We start from the raw sequence: 21,590 nt of genomic DNA, 5'->3' as shown, positions 1-21,590 counted from the left end.
TTTTTTTTTTTTGAGAACTCAGTTGTCCCCTTGGGTCTTATTGTTCTCATATTTTTTTTAAACTAGTGAGTCAGAGCCTTGCTACAATGAGAAAAACGTTCAGTCTCAAAGGCCTTTGCTAGCGTGAGAGATGGCGCTGAGGTGCAAAGATGTCACTGGATGAACTAAATATAGGCCCAGCAAGGCACTCCCAGGCCCAGCCATTTCTGTTGACGGAGGCCTGCTACGTGTCAAGAGCCTCCTCCCCCTTTCTTTGCCCAGTGCCTTTTGCACTGCTCTGAGGAATCTTTCTCCTCAGGGTAGGGCTGCTGAAGCGTTCCTAAATTCCCTGAGGACACAGGACACTGCGGGAGCTGCGTGAACTCTTTTCTGGAGGAAACAAGCTGGTTGTGGTGACCAGGCACAGAGTCGATTGGGAGCCTCCAGACATCCTGTCAGAGCATTTTTTCCCAGTTCTTAAACTAATTAGCTGCTAAGTGTGGGGACACCAGAGGGTGGAACTTTTCAATTTTCTTCTCTGTACTGAGTCGGGCAGTGTAGTTTACAGATTAAACAATGGGAATATGCATTTCTAATGACATGAAAATACTGATGGGATAAAGTCACTTGGGAGAGAGAGTGAGCAGTACTATATATAAACTGAAAAGGGATTGTCCAGTTGATTTTAAACTTCCTCACTTCTCTGAGGCTGGTGGGCTTAAAGTCTTCTCAATGGTCTGTGTCAGAAGGTAGGATCCTGATTTCATGACCCTTCTCCTGATTAATCCCTACATCCCTAAGCACAGATCTAGACTCCATCCTGCAAGAGGAGAGATGCCCCAGCAGAGGGAGAACATGAATCCTTGCTTTGCCTCTGACTCACCTCATGACCATGGAAAATTTTGATTATAAAACATGGAAAAGTCAAAGTTTTTCCCTTGAGAAACATCTCTTTGACAGTGTCTCCCACCCATCTACATGCCCTATACATCTAAAACTACTTCCTTGGGCAGTAAAGAAAGCTGGGACCTCCACAACTGTGAGGGAGCTGGGAGCAGGCTGCAGACAGCTGGAGTAACCAACTTGGCTGTGAGCCTAGCCTTTGTCGTGGGTGGCTGCATTGGTTAATATAAATGCAGCTGCTGTAACAGATAAACCCTGAAATCTTAGTAGCTCAGCTCTTACTAATGTAACAGCCCATTAGTGCTGGAGAGTGGGGTGGGTGGGGGATGGCATTTTCCTCTACACAGTCTTTGGAGGACCCAAGATGAGAGATGCTCTGCCATTTCAACACATGGTTTTCATAGATGCCCCTGGTCTAGACATCCAGCCAACAGATGGAGGAACATGTGGGTGGTTTTTATGGCTCAGGCCTGGAAATAGAGCATGTAATTTCTGCCCAAATTCCAGTGCCAGATCTGAGTCACATGGCCACTGCAAGAAAGACTGGGAAATGTAGTCTAGCTGTGTGTGCCCAGGAGGAAAGGTAAAAGAGTTTTGTGTACAAACTAGCCAGTCCCCGTCACAACAGCCAAGGTCCATTTCTCAGCATGGCTGATATTGATGCCAGGGACCTGGTGGGTCCTAGGCTGGACCTTGCTGGTTGTCAAGTAATGAGGAGACTTGAAGTCAGAGGATGAGTTGTGTCTGCTTCCCAGAGAGTCTGTGTAGTTTGAAGAGGCCAGTGGCAGAGACATTGAAAATAGGGTTCAGTCCCCTGTGGATGGGAAGAGAAGGCTTGGAAGAACCAGGCAGGGTTGTAGGGTGGAAGATCATAGCCAAATGATCTGGGCCCAAACAGATTTCAATGCAGGAGAAGTCAAAATGATCTCAGGAAATCCAAGGTGGAAACTCAGTTATGGTTCCTTGGCCAATACAACAAATTAGGAGCAGTTATAGCCTGGGCTCTGAGGGTCTGGGACAAGTGTTTTGGACATAATGAGGAAAGTCAAATTGTAGACCACAACACCTGGTGGAGAGGGGTCTCTAGTGCTCTACCAGACTTGGTGGAATTAACTCTGGAGATAGGTAGGGCAAAGGTCTTGAGTTTCTTCATTTAGTTGGGGTTGAGGAATGCAGAGTTACATATGCCCTTTTGCTCTTTCCTTGAATCTAGTTGATATTGTGGTTGAGTCTCCAAGGTCTGTTTCACTACAGATCTAAAGCCATCTTGGTAATTCCATTCATTTACCTGGCTGGGCAACCTGGCAGAGCCAGGAACTCCCATGTGAATTGCAGTTGCATGACTGGTGAGAAAATGTGGAATTACCAGTCCCCTTGATAGACCTGTGGAATTGCTCCACACCTGTGAGTAACACCTCCCTCAGGTGGGGCATTTTCCAGTGTAGGATATGGAGATGCTGTGGATCTGTCCATCTCAGTTCAGTGAATCCAAGTGACCATAGAACTTGAGCACATCTCCCTTCCCCTCAAGGTGGCAGGGTTCCTGGGAGCAGGACTGATATAACTGGCACCAGTCCAGGGGGCAGAAGTGGGAGGGAGGGCCCAAGAGGCTGAGGACTGCAATTGGCCACTACCCTCCCTCCAGCTGGCTGGGGACACTGAGGCCAGAAGAGTGGGCTACTTCAGGAACCATGGAGGTTCTCATGACCCAGAATTTCAGCCTGTGAACTAAATCTTGGAGGGATAGATTTGCAGCAAAGTTGGAATATGTGGCTGACGGTTCAGAGCCAGGGAAACTAGCATAATGGCTTAAAATCTGCCACAATTAGGGCATTCCTCTTAGGTCTACGCAGACTTTGTTCTTCTCAGCCCAAAGTTGTTGAAATTTTAGGATAACCAAAAAGGTTTTACCCACTCTTCATTTGCTACCAAGCACTAGAGCCAAAACTGTACTTGACGTTACTCATACTACTTTCTACCCTCAGTTACACCAGGGTGCTCAGCTCAGGACTAGCACTGTCCCCAAGATGAGTGTAAGTAGACAGGATGGAGAGGATGCTATGGCCTTTCAGGTGAGCCTCTGTAGGATCAGGCCAACTGAGCAGATGTCAGCAGTGCTCCACCCATAACCCATGGATATTTCAGTATCTGCACATTGGGGTCTGAGGGCTTTTTTGGGTGAGGGGAGGAGTGGAAACTTCTCTGCCTCACTCTGCTCAGGAGCGAGGCAGGCTGGAAGTGCAGGGGAATTAACACCTGCCCCCTCCAACTCAAGCCCCAGCAGCAGCTTCAACCAACTTGGGAATTGGACATAAATGCCTGCTCTCCTGCCCCTTGGGTGTTGCACCATTTCCCTGAGTTTTCCCATAACATAAGCTGACCATGGTAGCTGACTCTTCTAGCTGCCTTCTCTTCCCTGTATCACTTTCCTGGTTCCCAACTGCTGTTCCTTGCTCTTCTCAAATTTCAAAACGATTTGCATGTGCATCCTTGTCTTGGGGGTCTGCTTCTGGGAGAATGCAAAGTAAGACTCTACTTTTCCAGAAAACAGCCTGGGCCATATGAGGGAGTTATTCTGACACTTTAAAAATAATGTTTCCCCAGGCAGATATTTTGGGATCATGATGGAATTTACTCCCAACATTTCTTTCTAGCTAATCTTGATAGGTACAGGGAAATTTCCCATTAGAACTTTCTTTTATTTTATTTGGGACCCAAAGAAAATTTATCCCCACATAAATTACGGTAATGGCTTAAAAGATTTTCTAGGTATTATCCTCAGTAAAAAATATGCTATATATTGCAACTCACTACACACATGCTCATCCAAGTGCAACAAGTCTTACTAAATTCATCCTATTACCCCTGCTATCTGTGATCTACTGTGATATTTCTATTCTATCATATACCATTCCATCCCATCCCATCCCATCTCATCCCATTCCACCCCCTCCCATCCATTCCATTCTGTTATATTTTCATTAAAAAAATGAAAGCTATTACACACTAACTCAGTTTTGTAATTCTATAATAGGTCAGCACTCACAGTTTGAGAAACACTAGCTGAAAGAGACACATTTCAAAGCAGAGACCAGCAAAATGGTTCTTAAAGGAAGAAAGTTCAGAAAGAGATTTGCAAAACTGTTATTTGTTGTCTCTCAGGATAGATGTGCAGCCAATTTTGTTGTTAGAATCCACAATTTACTAACATCCTCTGTTCCTAGAAGAAAGAAAAAAATCAATACATTGCAGGTACCAGGATTCTCCATGTGGGAATTTTTCCAAGTATCCCCACTTCAGTGAGAAGAAACACTGTGGAGTCAAATGGAACAAATAGATGACTGGAAGTTGGGAGGTTCCTGAAGGTTTGGAGTGACACTACTGGGTTTACACTTGCTTTTAAGAATGGATCTCATGTTTTGGCTGGCTGGAAAAACCAGGAGCGGGGCATGCACAAGCTGTGTGCTCACTATGATCTCACATGTGTGGTTATCTATAGCCAGCTCTGTGGGTTCACCAGAGGCTTATTTGTATGGGAGACTTAGAGGAAAGACAACGAAGGGAAACACTGCGTTCCAAGGTTAAGTCCTACGACTAGGAAGAAGGAAGAGTTCAAACCTCTCAGCCATTCAAGGGGAGAACCCTTCTGAAGGGAGAGCAGTTCTATTATAGTCTCTGTAAATGACCTCATAATTCTTTAGTACTAACAGAGGGATACATGGTGTGTGCGTATGCGTGTATGTGTCTAGTTTTAGAGAACACCTTTAGTGGTGAATAGTTAACTTTTGAAATACTGGGCTAAGGAATTCACACTCCAAGGATACTCAGCTAGCATTTGAAAAACAATTATCTGCAATCCTATTGTAACTTTGTCTCCCATGAGCATAAGAAGGTTTGCTAGTTAGCATAAGGGTTGCTAGAATAATTCTTCATTGGTGAAATGGTTGGTGATCAAGTTATGTAGATTAGCTGGAAATATCATACAGGCACCGCTGCCCTTGTGTGAACAACAAGGAGTAGGAAGCTAGAGTCAGCCCTGCCACCTACCCCCTTCACAGGAGCCTTCTTGGACCAGGGCTCCATCCAGGCTTCGTTCAACTGCTCAACAGAAGATCCTGTGGCCTGCCTTCTGACCTGAAGCTGAACTGAATTCTTCACCAGAACACTGATGCATCTGCCTTGAGTGACCCTTTTATACATGGCATTGCTTAGGATCTCATTGCACTTATGACCTCAGGTTATCTAGTTGTTTCCAGGCCTGCTTGTTATGAGTATTTGAATCGTGGCTTCTTTGGTCCGAAATGTGCTTTCAATATAACACATCACTCAGTAATGAGATTGTGGAGGAGGAGAATTATAATTCTCACTTGTTCATAGCTACTGGAGGTGACTGATATCTGCTAGAATAACCTAAAACTCATGAGCAACCAAATTTGCTAAAGTCAGTTCCTTAGGTAAACTCACTTGATCTAAGAAAATCATTTGAGGGTTGGAGAGAAACTCTGTTTTTTTTTTTTTTGTGAGGAAGATTAGCCCTGAGCTAACAGCCTATGCCAATCCACCTCTTTTTGCTGAGGAAGATTGGCCCTGGGCTGACATCCGTGCCCATCTTCCTCTACTTTATATGGGAGACCGCCACAGCGTGGCTTGACAAGCGGTGCGTCGGTGCACACCTGGGATCCGAACCCGCGAACCCTGGGCCGCCGAAGAAGAGTGAGCGAACTTAACCACTATGCCACCAGGCCGGCCCCAGAGAAACTCTGGTTTTTGAACACAGCCTAGTGAGTGTAACTGGACTGGTCTCCAACTCAGCCCTCACAGTTCTATGGAGATGGGGGCTGTGACAAAGTGTGAGTCAAAAAGCCACCTCACTATGGCCTCTATAAAAAATGTGGAGTGGAAGGCAGCCTTGCTTTGACGCACAGTCATAAAATGGGCAGCAGTATGATTTTTCTTCAAAACACAGGATGTGAGTAATACTTCATTTCTTTCTTTTCTCTAAATAAATTTAATATGCTCCAAGCCCCCATTCAGCCTAACTGGTGGAAAGGTCAAGCTCTGTCATCATGGGGTCCTTCTTGGTGCCATCTGAATGCCCTGAGGGTCTTTGTATTTGGTCCTCAAGGATCACAGCTGATGTAGTCAGTGCTCAGACTATTAGCAGTGCTCAGCTGTACTATTCCTCAGGGATGAAGGCTTTCCTGGGACACTGCCATTCTGGGGCACTGGGGGTCATTGCCATGGGACCTCTGCTGTCTCCCCAGTCTTGAAGGATAAGCCCCAAATTGCCTTTCCATCTTGCTTCTTTCATTTCTGAGAGGATCCTATATAATCATTCTTTAAGAGGCCTTTAGAAATACAATGTGAAATCTCTCTGGAGAGGTGGCTGGGAAGATAATATGCCAATACTAGTCTTTTCCTACAAACGCAGAACCTACAACGTAACCCTGTTGTGCCAACAGCCACATCCAACAATGTCAAGAGCTGGGTAGGAGGAGTAGCTGCAGAATTGTCACTTGAAGCTATCCAGCAAGCAGGATGTGACCTTAGATATGAAGTGGCAGAGAAAAAAAGTGGAAATCAACTTAAAGTGGAAGAAAGAAATTTGACCTTTTTTGGGGAGGGGTACATATATGTCTTTACTGTGCAAGAAAATATGTATTCAATTATTTGGTAATAACTATGGTAATCATTATTTAAAAATGTTATTTAATTCAAAGTGAGTAACATTTTTAATAATAATCTATATTTGCTTAGCATTATATATTTTCATGCATGTAATCTCATTTGCTGTTGACCACATCCTGGGAAGGAGGCATGGCAGATACAATCTCCCCATTTTGCAGCTAAGAAAAGTCAAGTGCTTTTCATGGTAGTTGAGCTCCCAAATCATTCAGCCAGTTGACAGTTGAGTGGGACTAGAACCCAAGTAGATTGTTTTTCCACTTGACAACTCTGTCCTAAGCTGTAAGACTGGGAGTGAAAATAGGGTTTACAGATGACTCATTCTTAAGCAAATCAGTGATGTTGACATACGTCTTTCAAATTAGCCACAAAAGGCTTTCCTCACAATATCTAGCAAATGACCAAATTCTCTCTTCCTTTAGATCGCATATTTCACCCTAACTGATCCAAGTAAATGAGTACATATTGAATGCTCCCATCATTCTGCAGCTGAGAGCTGTTTGGAGGGATGTAGGTTTACAGAAAGATTAGGTATGTACAGTCATTCATTCATTCAGAAGCATTCACATAGCAACTACTATGTGCCAAGCATCATCCTAGCCTCCAGTGCTGCTCTGTCCAACACAGTAGCCACGAACCACAAGTGGTGATTTAAATTTAAATGAAATGAAATGAAATACAATTTAAAAATTGGGTTCTTAATCATACTAGCCACACTTCAAATGCTCAATAGCCACATGTGGCTAGTGGCTACTATTGGGCGGTACAGGTACAGATTTTTAAAGGAAGAAAGTTCCTTTAAAATCTTTCCATTTATTATAATGGAAATAGAACTTTTCTATAGTTGCAGAAAGTTCTATTGGACAGCACTGCTCCGTAGTTATAAAGATGTAAAGGGATCAGACTTGGTCTCTCCATTTTAAGAATTTATAATTATTGAATGCCTATAGTAGAACTTAGAATACATCATGGTAATCTATAACAGAGTTATTAGTTGAGTTTAGCAGATATTTATTGGGCCAGTCACTATGCTAAACTCTGTGGACACAATGATGACTAAAAATTGGTCTCTGCCTCCCAGTAGCTTACAGTTCAGTGGAGATATGATAAAATGCCTAAAGGCCTTGAGGACCAGAGCAACTTTCTCTGCCTGGGAAAGTTACAAGAGGAAAATGCAATTATGTCCATTTCTTCTGTCTTCTCTCTCCGTGTACATGCCTTCTTTCTTGACCAACACAGAAAATACTTTAATAACTGTATTATGTAATAAGCAATTATTATAATTTTGCATTGTCATTCTCAAAGCACTGGGCTCCCTTTGCTCTATTTTACAAATGAGCCTGGACCACAGGGTGGGAACCGTGACAACTCCCAAATTTGCTTGGCAACATTATTCATAAGGCAGGCAATTAGACCTCACGCCAATGACGCTTCTCTTTGCACTCTGCTGCTTAAAGCTGAGAGAACCTCCTTCTTGTCCCCTCCCCACCACCAAGGGTCAGGTTCAGGAGACACTTATGTTTAATAATTGCCCCATAGTTCTAAGAGTGGCTAGTGGTGATCTTTTATTGAAACTTCTGAAAAAAAAAAAAAAAAAAGAAACTTCTGGCAGCAGCTACTTTGTGTCTCTTCTCTCTTTACCATGTCTCATTTAAATTACACAAATAGTGAAATGGTCATGTCCTTTATAGTAAGATGATTCCTCTTTTAATTTGCAGGTAGTGGCTGAACATTAACTGTGTTTTCTGAGACTCCTGTATGAAAGAGACATCCGTTCAATGGCTGAATTGTGGGGGTGGGGAGTTGTCCACTGCTATCTAGGGCTGGTGCCAAAGATTTAACCCTCAAGTTCTTCCTTTACTGGCTTTAATGTTGCTCTGCAGAGAGGAAGTTGCCTAGGAGTGAAATCACGTAGCCATGGAGACAGAAGTCTATTTCAAGCAGATTTATTCTCTTACTTTAGTGACCTTTGATAGTTCCTTCTTCTGTCTGTGCCTGTGTTTTTGCCTCTACAATTGGTACTGATACAGCATTTGCTGCACTTGCTGTGTGTTTTGGAATCTTTGCAATCTTAATTGTTAATGAAATACCAGGCAGCCTAAGCTCTCAGAAAATCGGGCTTTATTTCCTGTTCCACCAGACTCCCATTATGTGGCCCTATGTAAGTCATTTGTCTTTGGTGCTTTATTCTTCCCATCTGTAAAATAGGTTATGAGGACACCTCCCTGCCTGTCTCGTGGGAGTACAGGAGGACACAGATGTGGAAGAGTTTGGAAGATTTGAGTTTTATGGATATTTAGATTATGATAGACATGTTGGCCAGCTTGCCTGTCACATCTTTTTTCTAATTAGCTTCCCCTTCCTTCCATAACCCCTTGAATGGGCAACCTTTCAAACCAGGTGACTTGGTTACCATAGCTGCCACTGATTGAACCAGGACAACAAATCTAGGAGGAGCCGATCTTTAATCTAGTCTGAGCCAATCAGATGTCCACCTTGACTCCCTGAATATAGAGACACAGAAATAGAAGTCAAACAGTGATAGATTCTGAAATCAAAGCTCAGGTAGATTTGTGGCATTTTGACTCAGTTCATATTGATGAGCACAAGAAGAAATTTGGTCCACGAAGAGTCAAGAGAATGGCTGGGATGTGTTAAGGAAAGCACGTGAGTGACCTTGAGGCACTAGAAAGAATGAAATAGTGTGATGGAGAGAGGGGCTGTCTGAAACTTTCTAATTCCCATGAGATCTGGCTCTGTTTTGGCATTTTCATTCAAACCACAATCTAATGAGGTAGGAGGCATTATGGCTGCTGGTTTAAGAGAATATAGTCAGTCATGTGACTTATCCAGGGTCACACAGCTGGTTCTGAGATTGGTTGAGGATTTAAATACAGGTTCCTGCTTCTAAGTTCAAAGCTTTTTCTGCTACAGGATGTCTTATTGTTTGCATTTATTATTATTTAAGGCTGAAGGTGAAATAAGAAGATCTAAAGAAATTGTTCTAGTCCAAGGTAGATACTGAAGGCTGATATTTTATTTGTAAATTGCCTGAGCAATATTGGACATCATCCTGGGTATTTGTCCCAATGCCAAAAACCACACTGTTAAATTTATTTCCTCCTTGGAGATATAAATGACACCACTACTGTCCTCCTACTCATCCCACTCAAATCATTACTCATTTCTATTAGGACCAGAGTGTGAGAGTTAGCAAAGCTATCATATATTTTAATTGGTATTTATTCATGTTTTTGATAGATATTTTCTGAGTTTGGTCATCTCCTCAGTTGAGCCTGCATCTTCAAAAAATATTATTAGAACATATTTGGGTGATAATCACAAAAGCAAGCACCAACATTTCATTTAAGATCTAAGTTGGTATAAAATATGTATTTATTTCACCAAGTCATTCAATGGTTTTCAAATTTTCTTGGTGATGGAGCTATTTAGTCAAACAAAATATTATGCTGAAAATTCTTATGAAAAGAAATTAAAATGGAGCTTGTCTGTTTGAGGGAAAGTGGTAGATGCTATTCCTCTCATCTCTAATCCTAGCCCACCTCTACCATTTTAGGGGACCAAGTCAATACTTCTGGATTCTGTAGAACACAGTTTTAAAGCTGTGTTAAACTGTGAAGTTTATTGTTAATTTTTATTTTACAAAAAGTTATTTTCTCAGCAGAAAAAAAGAAAATATTAATTTCATCTTGCAGTTGCCTTCATGGATGCTTCACTGAGCGTCCTTGAAGACAAAGGCTTTTGTCTTACCCATCTTTGTCTTACTTATCTTTCTATTCCCTACCATACCAGATAGTTGCTCCATAAATGCCTGTCGAAAGAATAAAGTGAACAAATATGTGATCAGAATCTTGGATGAGAGAATACATTATCTGCATGGCTTTTAACCATTTATTGTTCTTTGTTTCCCTTTGATGACATACAATGGTATCACTGCCAAATAGGGCCCCACTTTTGCAATTTCCTTGAATATAGTGAGTTTTTCCATAAAGAAGAGCTTTGGAGCTCATAGTCATGGGTGTTAAACTCACTGGGTAACCTTGAGTAAGTTATTTAATCCCTCTGAGCTTTTCTTTTCTGATCTCAAAAACAGAGCAATAGTATCTACTTGACTTAGATGACAAAATGTAAGCCATATGGCTGTTGTAGGAGTAATATTTGTAAATGTTTAGCACATTGCTTGGCATATGGTATATGCCCAATAAATGGAAGCTATTTTTATTTTGAGGGCAATATGAAAGACAATGAAGCAAAGAACAAAATCATGGTGAAAATGCAAAGTCAGTGTCAAACCAAATCACAACCATCAGTGTGAACATTGTGCTATGCATTTCATAAAGCTCTTACTTGTGTTATACAGCTGACAGAACTTTCTGTTTTAAATTTGGCAGGTAACTAAATTTCACCTTTCCAGGAGGTTGTGCAATATGATGAAGGATTTGAGAAATATCCTCTCAAAAAGGACTTTGACTAATCTGTGGTATAGTTATTATCTCATTAATAGTTGGCATTATATTAATAAAATGAAGGAGAGGAATAGGTTTCTTTGTTGCCCATTCATAGAGTGGCTCAGACTGGCAGCTGTTGCCTTTTTTTTTTTTTAAATGACTGCCTTCTTCCTGTTATAAATACCACATCCTTTATACCAGTTTTCACATGTTTTTTGCTTGTTCTGTTAAAGTACTAGGTAGGTGTATAGTAAATTACTCAACTTTCCATAGCATCAAATCCCTCATTCCAGTTGGTTTTATTTGCTTTCCCCATGTCTAACTCTTCCCACTCTTCTCTCATCACAATAAAAAAATCCTTCTTCCTTACTTGTAACTTTCTAGCTCTGTGGAAGTTTGAGTGACTCATCACATAGTGGAATTGATGAAGTCAACAGCTGGTGGAAAATCATCTTTTTCCTTAATAACTGTATCAACATCTGTTTGCTATTATTTAAGTAAGAAAAATATGTACATCAAATATCCATGATAGTCCTTGCTAAAATTTTCATTGGGGAAACTCATGTTTTGACATATCAAAATGTTCAAGTGGGTACAGTAGAGAATGTTTTGATGGGGGAACAAAATCATAGAGAAATAAAGCGAAGTGGAAGAAGAAAAACAAATGGCAAGTATGTTGGTGATAATGCTGTAATTTATTTCAGAATGGGTTAGGTGACTTTCTTCATGACACTATTAGTGGTAAAGCAGAAATTTGACACCTCATGCTTTCATAGACTCCAGGATAGTCTGACCATCACCCATCCATTCATCCATCTATCCGTTCATCAATCTATCCAAAAAATGTTAATTGAGTGTCTATTATGGCAAAAATCTCTGCTTCGTGGAGTTTACATCCTAAGCCAGATGAGGACTAAAAAAATGTATACAGACAAATAAAATAATCACTCAGTATGGCATGTACTGTGAAGGAAATAGGCAAGAGGTTAAGATAGAGATTAAGAAGAGTGGACTTGCTTCAGATAGGGAAGACATGGAAGACTTTAGTGACATTGAGGCTGAGACCTAAAGGATGAGAGGGAGGTAGCAAAGTAGAAAGGAAGGTATAAGAACATTCCAGTCAGAGGGAACAGCTGTGTGAAGTCCTGTGACCAAGAAGGGCTTAACGTTCTCTTGGGCCTGAAAGATCAGAGTTTCTGGAGCACAGATAGTGATGAGGTGGTGGTATGAGATAAGGTGGGAGAAATTGGTGGGCCTGGGTCATGTAAGACTTTCTAGGTCTTGGTAAAGGGATTAAATTTTATACCAAATGCAATGAGCAGTCATTGGAGGGTTTAAAGCTGTTTGTGTATGTGTGTGTGTGTACATATGTATGTGACAATTTGTATTGCTATAAAGAAAAATGGCCAAATGAGTTAGATGGGGGGGTGAGGGGGGCAGGAGTGGAAACAGAAAGACTAGCTAGGATAGAACATGATTTAAATGATGGTTGCTCACACTGAGGTAGTGACTGGAGATGAGGCAAGAGTTCAAAAGCAAGATACATAGTGGAGATGGAACTGACAGAATCCTATGAATCAATGACAAAAGAAAAACCACCCTAAGAAAAGTTTGCTAAATGATGTGAAAAGTCATTTCACAAAAGAGGAAACCCATATGACCAATAAACATATGAAGAGATGCTCAACCTCATTGGTAATCAGAAGGTTACAAAACAAGACTAAAATAAGATACTATTTTATACCATTTGATTAGAAAAATTTAAAAAGTGTGCCAGTTCCAAATGCTGGTGGGAGTGTAAATTGCTATCATTACTTTGAAAAGCCATTTGTCATTATCTAGAAAAGTTGAGGGTATGTCATATGTCAGGACCAAACAATTCAGTCTTAATGATAATTCCCAGAGGTACTTAGGCCCATAGCCCCCTCAGGAGAAATGCAAGTATGATTATAGGAGCACCATTGGATCCTAAGGACCCATCAAGAGGTAACTGGATAAATAGTGGTATGTTCACACAATGAACTAATGTATAGCAGTGAAAATGAAAGAACTAAAACTATATTCAATAATCTGGATGAAGCTTAATTAAAATAATAAGTGAAAAAAATTGTGTCAGAATATTCTATCCTTCATGATACCCTTTTTTTAAAAAAAACATAAAAATAACTAAAACTCAGTAATTTTCTGCTTGGGAGATTGTTTATATGTAAAACATTTTTTGTTTAAGGGCAGGGAAATGATAAATATGAAATTTAGGGGAATGATTACCTTGTATGGATGAAGGGGGACAGGTTAACGGAAAAGAGAAGGAACAAATGTGTGGTTGTGAGTTCTTATTACTGTCCTAGATCTTTGATTGGTGATGAATTCACAGGTGCTAATTAATGATAACTAAATAACAAAAGAAAATCAGATAAAAGAAAGCCACACAAGACCAATGATGACCTTAACCTATGACTATGCTGATGCCTACATCTGGGCACTTGAGATAAAAACTTATTTTAAAAACTTGTTTGGCTTAAAAGTACAATTATAGCTAGGGTAATTTGATACTGTTTAATATCTATAGATAATGTTTTTTGAGAAATTTGACTGTAAAAGAAAGTAGAGAAAATTGTTGATGGTTAGATGCCAAGGGAGGGCGTTTTTTTTTTTTTTTCATGAGAAAGATATACGTTATGTTTGTAAGCTGAAACAATCCAGAATACAGGGAGAGATTGATGGTAAAGTAGTGAAAGGCGGTAATCAAAGAGCAAAGATCTTGGGAAAATAAGAAGGAATGAAGTTCACAACACATGTAGAGGGAATGGCTTTTTGTAGGAGTGTAGAATCTTCCTCCATTTTAGCAGAAGGAAAAGAGAAGAATGGGAGCAAATATAAGTAGACTTGTGCGTTATGGGAAGAAGAGAGTTTGCATTCATGGCTCTAGTAAGTTGAGTGATGGATAACACTTAGAGAAACTCATTTTTGCTCAAGCAACTGGCAGATTTGAGAATGCATGTGAAAGTTAAGTAACTGAATGGATTCCTAGAGAAACAAAAATAGAAGTGTTTTAAATCTTGATGGTAAAATTGTTCTGTCAGTTATCTATATCCAATCTGATTCCATTACATTATTAAATTTTTGTCTGAATAAATATAAATATCATGGTTCATTTCAAAAAGTTTGTGTTTCTTTGCATCATTGAAATCTCTGTCCTGGAGTCTGTACATCACTTTGTCACTTAGTCATTTTATGGTCCTGAAGGTCACTAAGCTATAACGTGATCAAATATACATTATTACAAAACACTTTTTAATGTTGTAAAAACTTATATTTAAACTTTAAATCAAAGATTTTGGTAAATCTGTGAGTAATTTTAATTTTAATTAGTATTTAATTAGTATTTTTTGTGTGTGTGTGTGAGGAAGATTAGCCCTGAGCTAACACCTGTTGCCAATCCTCCTCTTTTTGCTGAGGAAGACTGGCCCTGGGCTAACATCTGTGTCCATTTTCCTCCCCTTTATATGGGACACTGCCAGAGCATGGCTCAACAAGCGGTGTGTCAGTGGGCGCCCGGGATCTGAACCCCGGGCGGCCGCAGCAGAGTGCGCACACTTAACCGCTATGCCACCAGGCTGGCCCCTTAATTAGTATTTTAATTGCCGCCCATATTGTTGACCATTACTTGTTCTCAGTAGAGGCACAACTTGCTTTCTGGTTTTTGGCGTTATCACTAACTCTGTGGTTTGCTGCCATGGTTCGAGTCCCAGACTCTGGAGCCAGACTCCATGTCAGTTACTGGCTGTGTGACCTTGGACAAGTTACTTAACTCCTCTGTGCCTAAATTTCCTACCCTGTAAAGTTGAGATGATACTGATAGTACATACCACATAGGGTTATTGGGAGGATTAAGTGAACTAATATATTTAAAGGGTATAGAACAATGCTTGGCATGCAGAGATTATTGAAAGTTTTAACTACTGTTATTTAACTATTGCTGAAGTTTACTCCAACTCTGCTCACATTACTTTCTGATTATGTATATAAGGGTGCGTGAAATGATTCTGCAAGCCAGTAGGAACAGGAAGCTTCATGAAGAGGAGGGAGGCTTAGGGCTCAGAAACCACACAGAGCAGGAGGACAGAGGAGTGGAAGGAGCAGGGCTTAGGTGTCAGATGCATCTGGATTAAACAAGAGCGCCGATGCTTATTAGTTGTGTGAATTGGTGACTCACCAAAGTTAAATCTTATTTGTAAAATGAGGACGTCAGTATCATTTTGAAATGTTGTGTAAATGATATAATCCCTGTAAACTGTCTGATGGGTACTCGGAAATGACGCAATTATTTGAATCCCCTCCTCCATTTTTTTAAAACAAAAAAAGTAGCGTATCTTACACACAATTTTTAGCTTTGCTTTTTAAGTTAACGTTATATCATGAACATATTTCCATGTCATTAAATATTCCATTACATAAAAATATTTAAAAGCTGATAACTGTGGTAGACTGTTAAATGTATATACTGTAATTTATTTAACCGATTTCCTATTTCTGAATATTTATGTTGTTTGCAATATTTCTTACTGTCGACAAATACTGAACATCTATGATGATAAACCTTGATATGCTGCTGTTATTTTTATTTAGTAAGTGAAATTGTTTGATCGATCATATGTACATTTAATTGTCCTCCAGAAGGCTTGTACCAATTATACTCACAGAAGCAATGGATGCATGTGCTCGTGTCCCTGCACCCTCTCCAACTGGGATATTATTTTTGTTTTTGATCACTGCAAACTTAGGCAAAAATGGTATCTTGTTGCTTTGATGTTTATTATCTCATTACTAATAAGTTTTTTCATATGATTGCTGTGCACTTCTTTTTGTGAATTATCTTTTCATATCTTGCCTTTTTTTCTATTGGCATCTTCATCTTTTTCTTGATTTTTGAAAGCTACCTTTTCAGTATACTATAATGCTTTGCATTATATATATATATATGTTGTATGTATATATCAAATGCTTTCTTTTAGTGCTCTTGATCACTGTTTTCTATTTGTTTCTACTGTTTTTGCTATACAGAAGTTTAATATTTTTATGTATTCATAGCCATGATCTTTTCTTTTGTGATTTTATCCTTTTGTGTTATGCTAAGAGTGTCTTTCTCTATTTCTCCCCTTCTCTCCCAATTTTATAAATATGGATTATAATTTAAAAACCAGAACATTTAAATATCAGCTCCCACATCAGAGAAGGTACGAGTCAGCTATTCAGATTGAGCCCCACTCCAGTAGGTGGGTGTGTATTATTATGTAACTAACATTTACGAAATGTGTGAAGTATGAAGCTGTTTATTCCCAATTTTACTTTCTTCTAAGGCCATTCTAAGGAGTAAAAGTTGTCTAAAGCCATGGTAGTTATTTGTGCAACCAGAAATGGAACTGTTTCATGTGTATAGCTGAGCCAAAATATAATTAAGTAAAATCTTGATTTTGTTAATATGCATTCATTTAGAAATTCAAATAATAAAGCCAACAGAAAGATAATCCTTCTTTAAAGTCACTTAACTGATTCTGCTTGATGAGGGCATAACTTTGGCCAGGATCTCACATGCTGCCACTGTAAAAGGCATGTTTCCACACAGCACACTAGAAATGGATTTGTTGGGTAAATACAAATACCAGACTAGGTTACTAAATAAGCAGCCTCAGTGCTTGCTTGAGAGTCCAACAAAGAGAAGGACTCTGCAAACTGCGTGAAAGGAATTTCAGGGTGAGAGAAATTAGAAGATCCCCTTTGCAAAATTTTGTTTGGAAGCTGTGATGGTTAATTTTATATGTCAACTTGACTGAAGTGCCCGGATATTTGTCAAACATTATTCTAGGTGTTTCTGTGAGGGTGTTTTTGGATGAGATTAACATTTCAATTGGTAGACCGAAAAAGCAGATCACCCTTTCTCATGTGGGTGGGCCTCATCCAATCAGTTGAATGACTGAATAGAACAAAAAGGCTGATTCTTTCCTGAGTAAGGGAGAATTCCTTCTGCTTGACTGTATTTGAACTGGAATATTGTTTTTTTTTTTTATGCCTTTGAACTCAAACCGAAACCTTGGCTTTTCCTGGGTCTCGAGCTTGCCGATGTTTGGACTGGAACTTCACCATTAGCTCTCCTGGGTCTCCAGCTTGTTGACTCACCCTGTAGATCTTGAGACTTGTTAGGCTCCATAAATTGTGCAAACTAATTCCTTATAATAAGTCTCTTCATGTCTATATTATTCCTTATATATTCATATATATATTTCATATATTTCCTATTGGTTCTGTTTCTCTGGAGAACCCTGACTAATATAGAAGCCCTGATTGTAAACTTGGTCAAGGCCAAAAATAAATTGTTTCTTAAATACGCCTTTTAAAAAAATCCCGGTTAAGGGGCAGGCCAGTTGTGTAGTGGTTAAGTTCGGTGCGCTCTGCTTCAGCAGCCCAGGTTTGCAGGTTCGGATCCTGGGCACAGACCTACACCGCTCAGCAACCCATGCTGTGGCAGGTGTCCCACATACAAAATAGAGGAAGATTGGCACAGATGTTAGCTCAGGGCGAATCTTCCTCATCAAAGAAAAAAAAAAAATCTCAGTTAAGACGTGGCAAAATTCAAGGCATTACTCACCGAATGTGTCATTTACGAAAGGAGAATATTAATACCCATCATACAAAGTTGTTGGAGGCTCAAATTAGATGACATATAATAAAGCACTGGGTAAACTGCTAAACAAATCTTTCTTATTAATTGTAACTTTTGTCTGAAGTAATTCATGAATGGCGATTGCCTTAGAAGCAAGATCCCACCTAAATGACTTTGTAATAGTTGAAAAGTGGAAAAACCCCCACAAACACACTACAAAAATGTACACACACTATGTACATGCTCCCTACACGCACACATACGGACACTGACACATGCACATCTATTTTGGGGAAAAATATTAAAGCTGACTGTTGAACTGTTAAACATTTTTATTGTGCAGACTTGTAACCTTTACAGGACATGCAGGATAAAAAAGTGTAAAATATATCAGTAAGCATATAAAATTTTAGCAGTCTTCTGGACCAGCACTTGACTGGCACGAGGGACTAAGCATCTATGTAGAACAGACATGTCTTGGGATACACAGTTTACAGATTGAATCACAAAGCAATTTCCCAAGTGATTTTCCTCATATAAAGATAAAAATATCTTTACACTTAAAAAGTATGCAGTATAGTACATTTTAAGTTATGTACACGGTTTAAAAGTAAAACTATGTCCATGCCAGTGTCTGTTTTTAATGCAAAAAATCAAAGTAGGTAACAGGTTGATAACTGAAGTGTCAGGAAAACTGGAAGAGGCAAAAAAAACAAAAAAAAACCCCAACAAACAAGCAGGGTTCCAATAGGTGTATGAAAATAAAAATAAAAGCATAACTGAAAGTCAAAAATAAAATCCCCAAGGGCAGAATCTTAATATGAACAAGAGGAATAAAAAGCCTTTGGATGTACCAGACAGCTTTCTGTATGACTCAGGTTTACAGGTAAAATTCCTCAGTTTGAGTTCAAAAGAACTGAATTTATTCCAGCAAAATTACCTCCATCTTTTATTACTGCCTCCTCCCCCATCTTCTCTCTGAGCAAAGTGATGCTTGGATTTGGTCCAAAGCTCCTGGCAAGGGGAGGGGCTGTGTGTCACAGCATAACAGACGGTTGCAAGTGCTTTACTTTGAAGGGGTCACATTTGCAACAACTGTGATAGTCTCACACAATGGCCTCCATTTTATGAGCCCTTCCCTGGAGGCCCACTGATCAGCTGAAAAGGGAACACAATGTTCAGCCACTAAACCACCCCGATGATGGATTAGTTTGGAGTCAGGAAAGCGTGATTATTCTTGAAAATAAACGAAGCTGAATAGACATGCTGACCTCATTCAGCTGATGAGAGGCAGGGAAAGCTGGCTTCCACTCCTGCCAGCTCAGAGAGGGCTCAACCCTGTTCGTCCACCTTAATTCGTTTCATGGGGCTGATGTGAACCATACTCGACATGGATAAAGATACTGCGTGATCAAGTGCAGTCATGAACTTCATCCGACTGTATCTCAGAGTCAGAAACAAGCATGGAGAACTAGTTAATGAATTTTCTAATTTTGGTCTTCAGGGAGGCTGCTGACCTAATGAAACTTGACGAGTTGGACCCTATTTGAAAAGGAAAGTGTGAAGAATAGGAAGGCACTTAGGTCTCATTATCTATATAACAAATATTTAGGCACAGAATGTATCACAAGTTAAAATTTGAAGAAGGGTAAGGCATTAGTCGGACCATGTGAATGCAGAGTGTGTTTTCTAACTTGATAAAGATCACTATAGCCCATTGGATCATTAAAGTGAATGGCAGCAATCCACTAACACTTCAGATGGTGGAGAAAGAGTTTGCTTAACACCTGCCCACATACCTGTACACTCAATGGCCATAGCCTGGAATTCTTCCCTTACCATAAAATGATCAACATTTTAGAACAGGCAGTTGAGGTTGTTGGTTGTTTTCTTTCCTCCTCAGTTCTCCATATTTCTCTCAAATTATATTTCAACAATAGGTTCATATCTCAGCCAATAAAACAATGATCCACATGGAAATAAAAATGTGAGGAAAAAATTTTAAATGGGTTTAAAAAATTCAGACCATTAAAAAAAATAGATGAACTAGCTCAGAAGAGACAAATAATAGTTATGAAGATTGAGAGAGTGATTTCTTTGTTCTGAACCAAGAAAATTCATTCATATATTGTTGCTGTACTAGCAACTTGAAACTTGAAATTGGCACCGAGAAAATTAAAAGGAAAAAAAAAAGAATCAGGTATACTTCTATCCTTGAAATGTCATTTATATTTCTTTCTGCATGTTGATGCGCATATTGCTGAATATTTTGCCAACAGCCTCAAAGAGTGGGTCACAGAAGGTATGGACGTAGATGGAATAGACACGGCTGATGCACTGAATCTCAATCAGGAAACTCTTAATGCACGGTACTACTGCCCAGATGTGCAGGAAAGAGAGAATGGCAAAGTAAATGCCCCAGATGAGCGCCATTGGGATGCCAAAGAGGGCAGACAGCAAGCGGTAAAACCAGTACTTTGTCACAGTGAAGGTGGTGAAGCTCGCCTTCCAGATGCCATCGAAACTGTGTGTCCCTTCTGGTTCTGCAATCACATCTTCAAAATCAATCTAAAGGGAAGAAGTGACAGAACATGAGCTTAAAATAGAATAAAAGAGGAAAAAAAAACCCACTACTGAGTATCCATAAATATAGATTAGCTTTTATGTACAGATTGTGTGTGAGATGCTTGAAGGCAGTATCAGCATCACTTGGAACTTTTGGAAATGCAAATATTTGCCCTGCACTCCCCCGGAGCTTATTGCATCTCTAGGGGTGGAATCCTGGAGAACTCTTAACACGTTCTCCAGGTGTTTCTCTCCCACGTGAAAGGTTGAGACCCACTGTTTTAGGAGAAACCAAAAGGACATGATAAAATTCCTGCCTTCAAGTAAAACCCAGAAACATGGATAAATACTTACTAAGTGTTTATTTATTAAAGGCACTCAGTAAAATGTAAATGACACAACCTAAGTTAATTGCACTTCAAGACAACTACACACACCATGTTAAGGGGTAGCTAGTTCATAACTGATTATCGACTCTTCAAACAGTTAATTCATAGAATTTCTTCAGGAAATTAGATCACTGTGAGCTGTGAGGACTCAAGAAGTCTTCATGGGGTGGTGGGACTTAGCAGGGCTTGGAAAATGGGGTATGATTTGGAAAGGAAGGGAGAAGAGAGCTTGGGAATGGTGTGCACAAGACCCCAGGAACAAGGAAGGATGATACGGTGAGTCACAGGCAGATAGACCTGTGTGGCCACAGCTGGAAAGACAGGTTGAGGCCAGACTCGATTTTATCTTACATACATTGGGGGTCAATTGAAGATGTTAGGGTCAGGGAATGCAGCCACAACCAATGTGGTCATTTATCAAGATGAATTTGACAGCAGTGTGCAGGCTGGGGAAAAGGGAAAAGAGACTCAAGGCAGAAAGACTGTATCCCAAGTTTGAGAGGGTAGGGTCAAACCTGGAATAGTGTCCATGAAAAAAAAGAAAAGAAAAGAATGAATTCCAGGGACATTAAAAGGAGAATCTACAGGACTTGATTAGTTCAAGGATAGGGAGAGAGAAAAGCCTAAGATGAGCTTTGAGCTTTGAGATTCTGATTTGACTGCTAGGCAGAACAGAGGTGACATTAATGGCAAGAAAAAAATTAGAAAGGAAGGGAGTTAAAAAAATGTCAATGGAGAGCTTTACTTTTGAATTAAACAAACAGAGTAAAGTTTTGAATAAGGACAGATGCAAATATCAGTGGTCCACACCTCATGAATCCTGTAGTAGTCCCTTTGTGGTGGCCACTAGAAAGTAATCAATGAGTTTGCAGTCACATAGCACTTAAGAGTTACCAAGTACTCCTACATGCACCATCTCCATGTGATCTGGGGTTTCAA

At 39.9% G+C, this 21,590-nt stretch overlaps 1 protein-coding gene across 2 annotated transcripts in view; it reads right to left on the bottom strand.

The window, feature by feature from the left end:
* Positions 1 to 18,011: 18,011 nt before the first annotated feature.
* Positions 18,012 to 21,590, bottom strand: part of CAV1 (caveolin 1) — a 33,580-nt gene continuing 30,001 nt past the window's right edge. For both annotated transcript variants that reach the window (XM_004418778.3, XM_087429913.1), the window contains exon 3: positions 18,012 to 20,265. In XM_004418778.3, the coding sequence (XP_004418835.1) occupies positions 19,924 to 20,265 (342 nt within the window). In that variant the 3' untranslated portion in view covers positions 18,012 to 19,923. The remainder of the gene's footprint in view (positions 20,266 to 21,590) is intronic.

This window comes from Ceratotherium simum, chromosome 1 (assembly GCF_057802395.1).
Source record: "Ceratotherium simum simum isolate JZ-2026a chromosome 1, ASM5780239v1, whole genome shotgun sequence".
In the NCBI taxonomy this organism is placed as follows: domain Eukaryota; kingdom Metazoa; phylum Chordata; class Mammalia; order Perissodactyla; family Rhinocerotidae; genus Ceratotherium; species Ceratotherium simum.
Note: the sequence above shows the minus strand (reverse complement) of the source record. Positions and strands in the feature narration are given on the sequence as shown.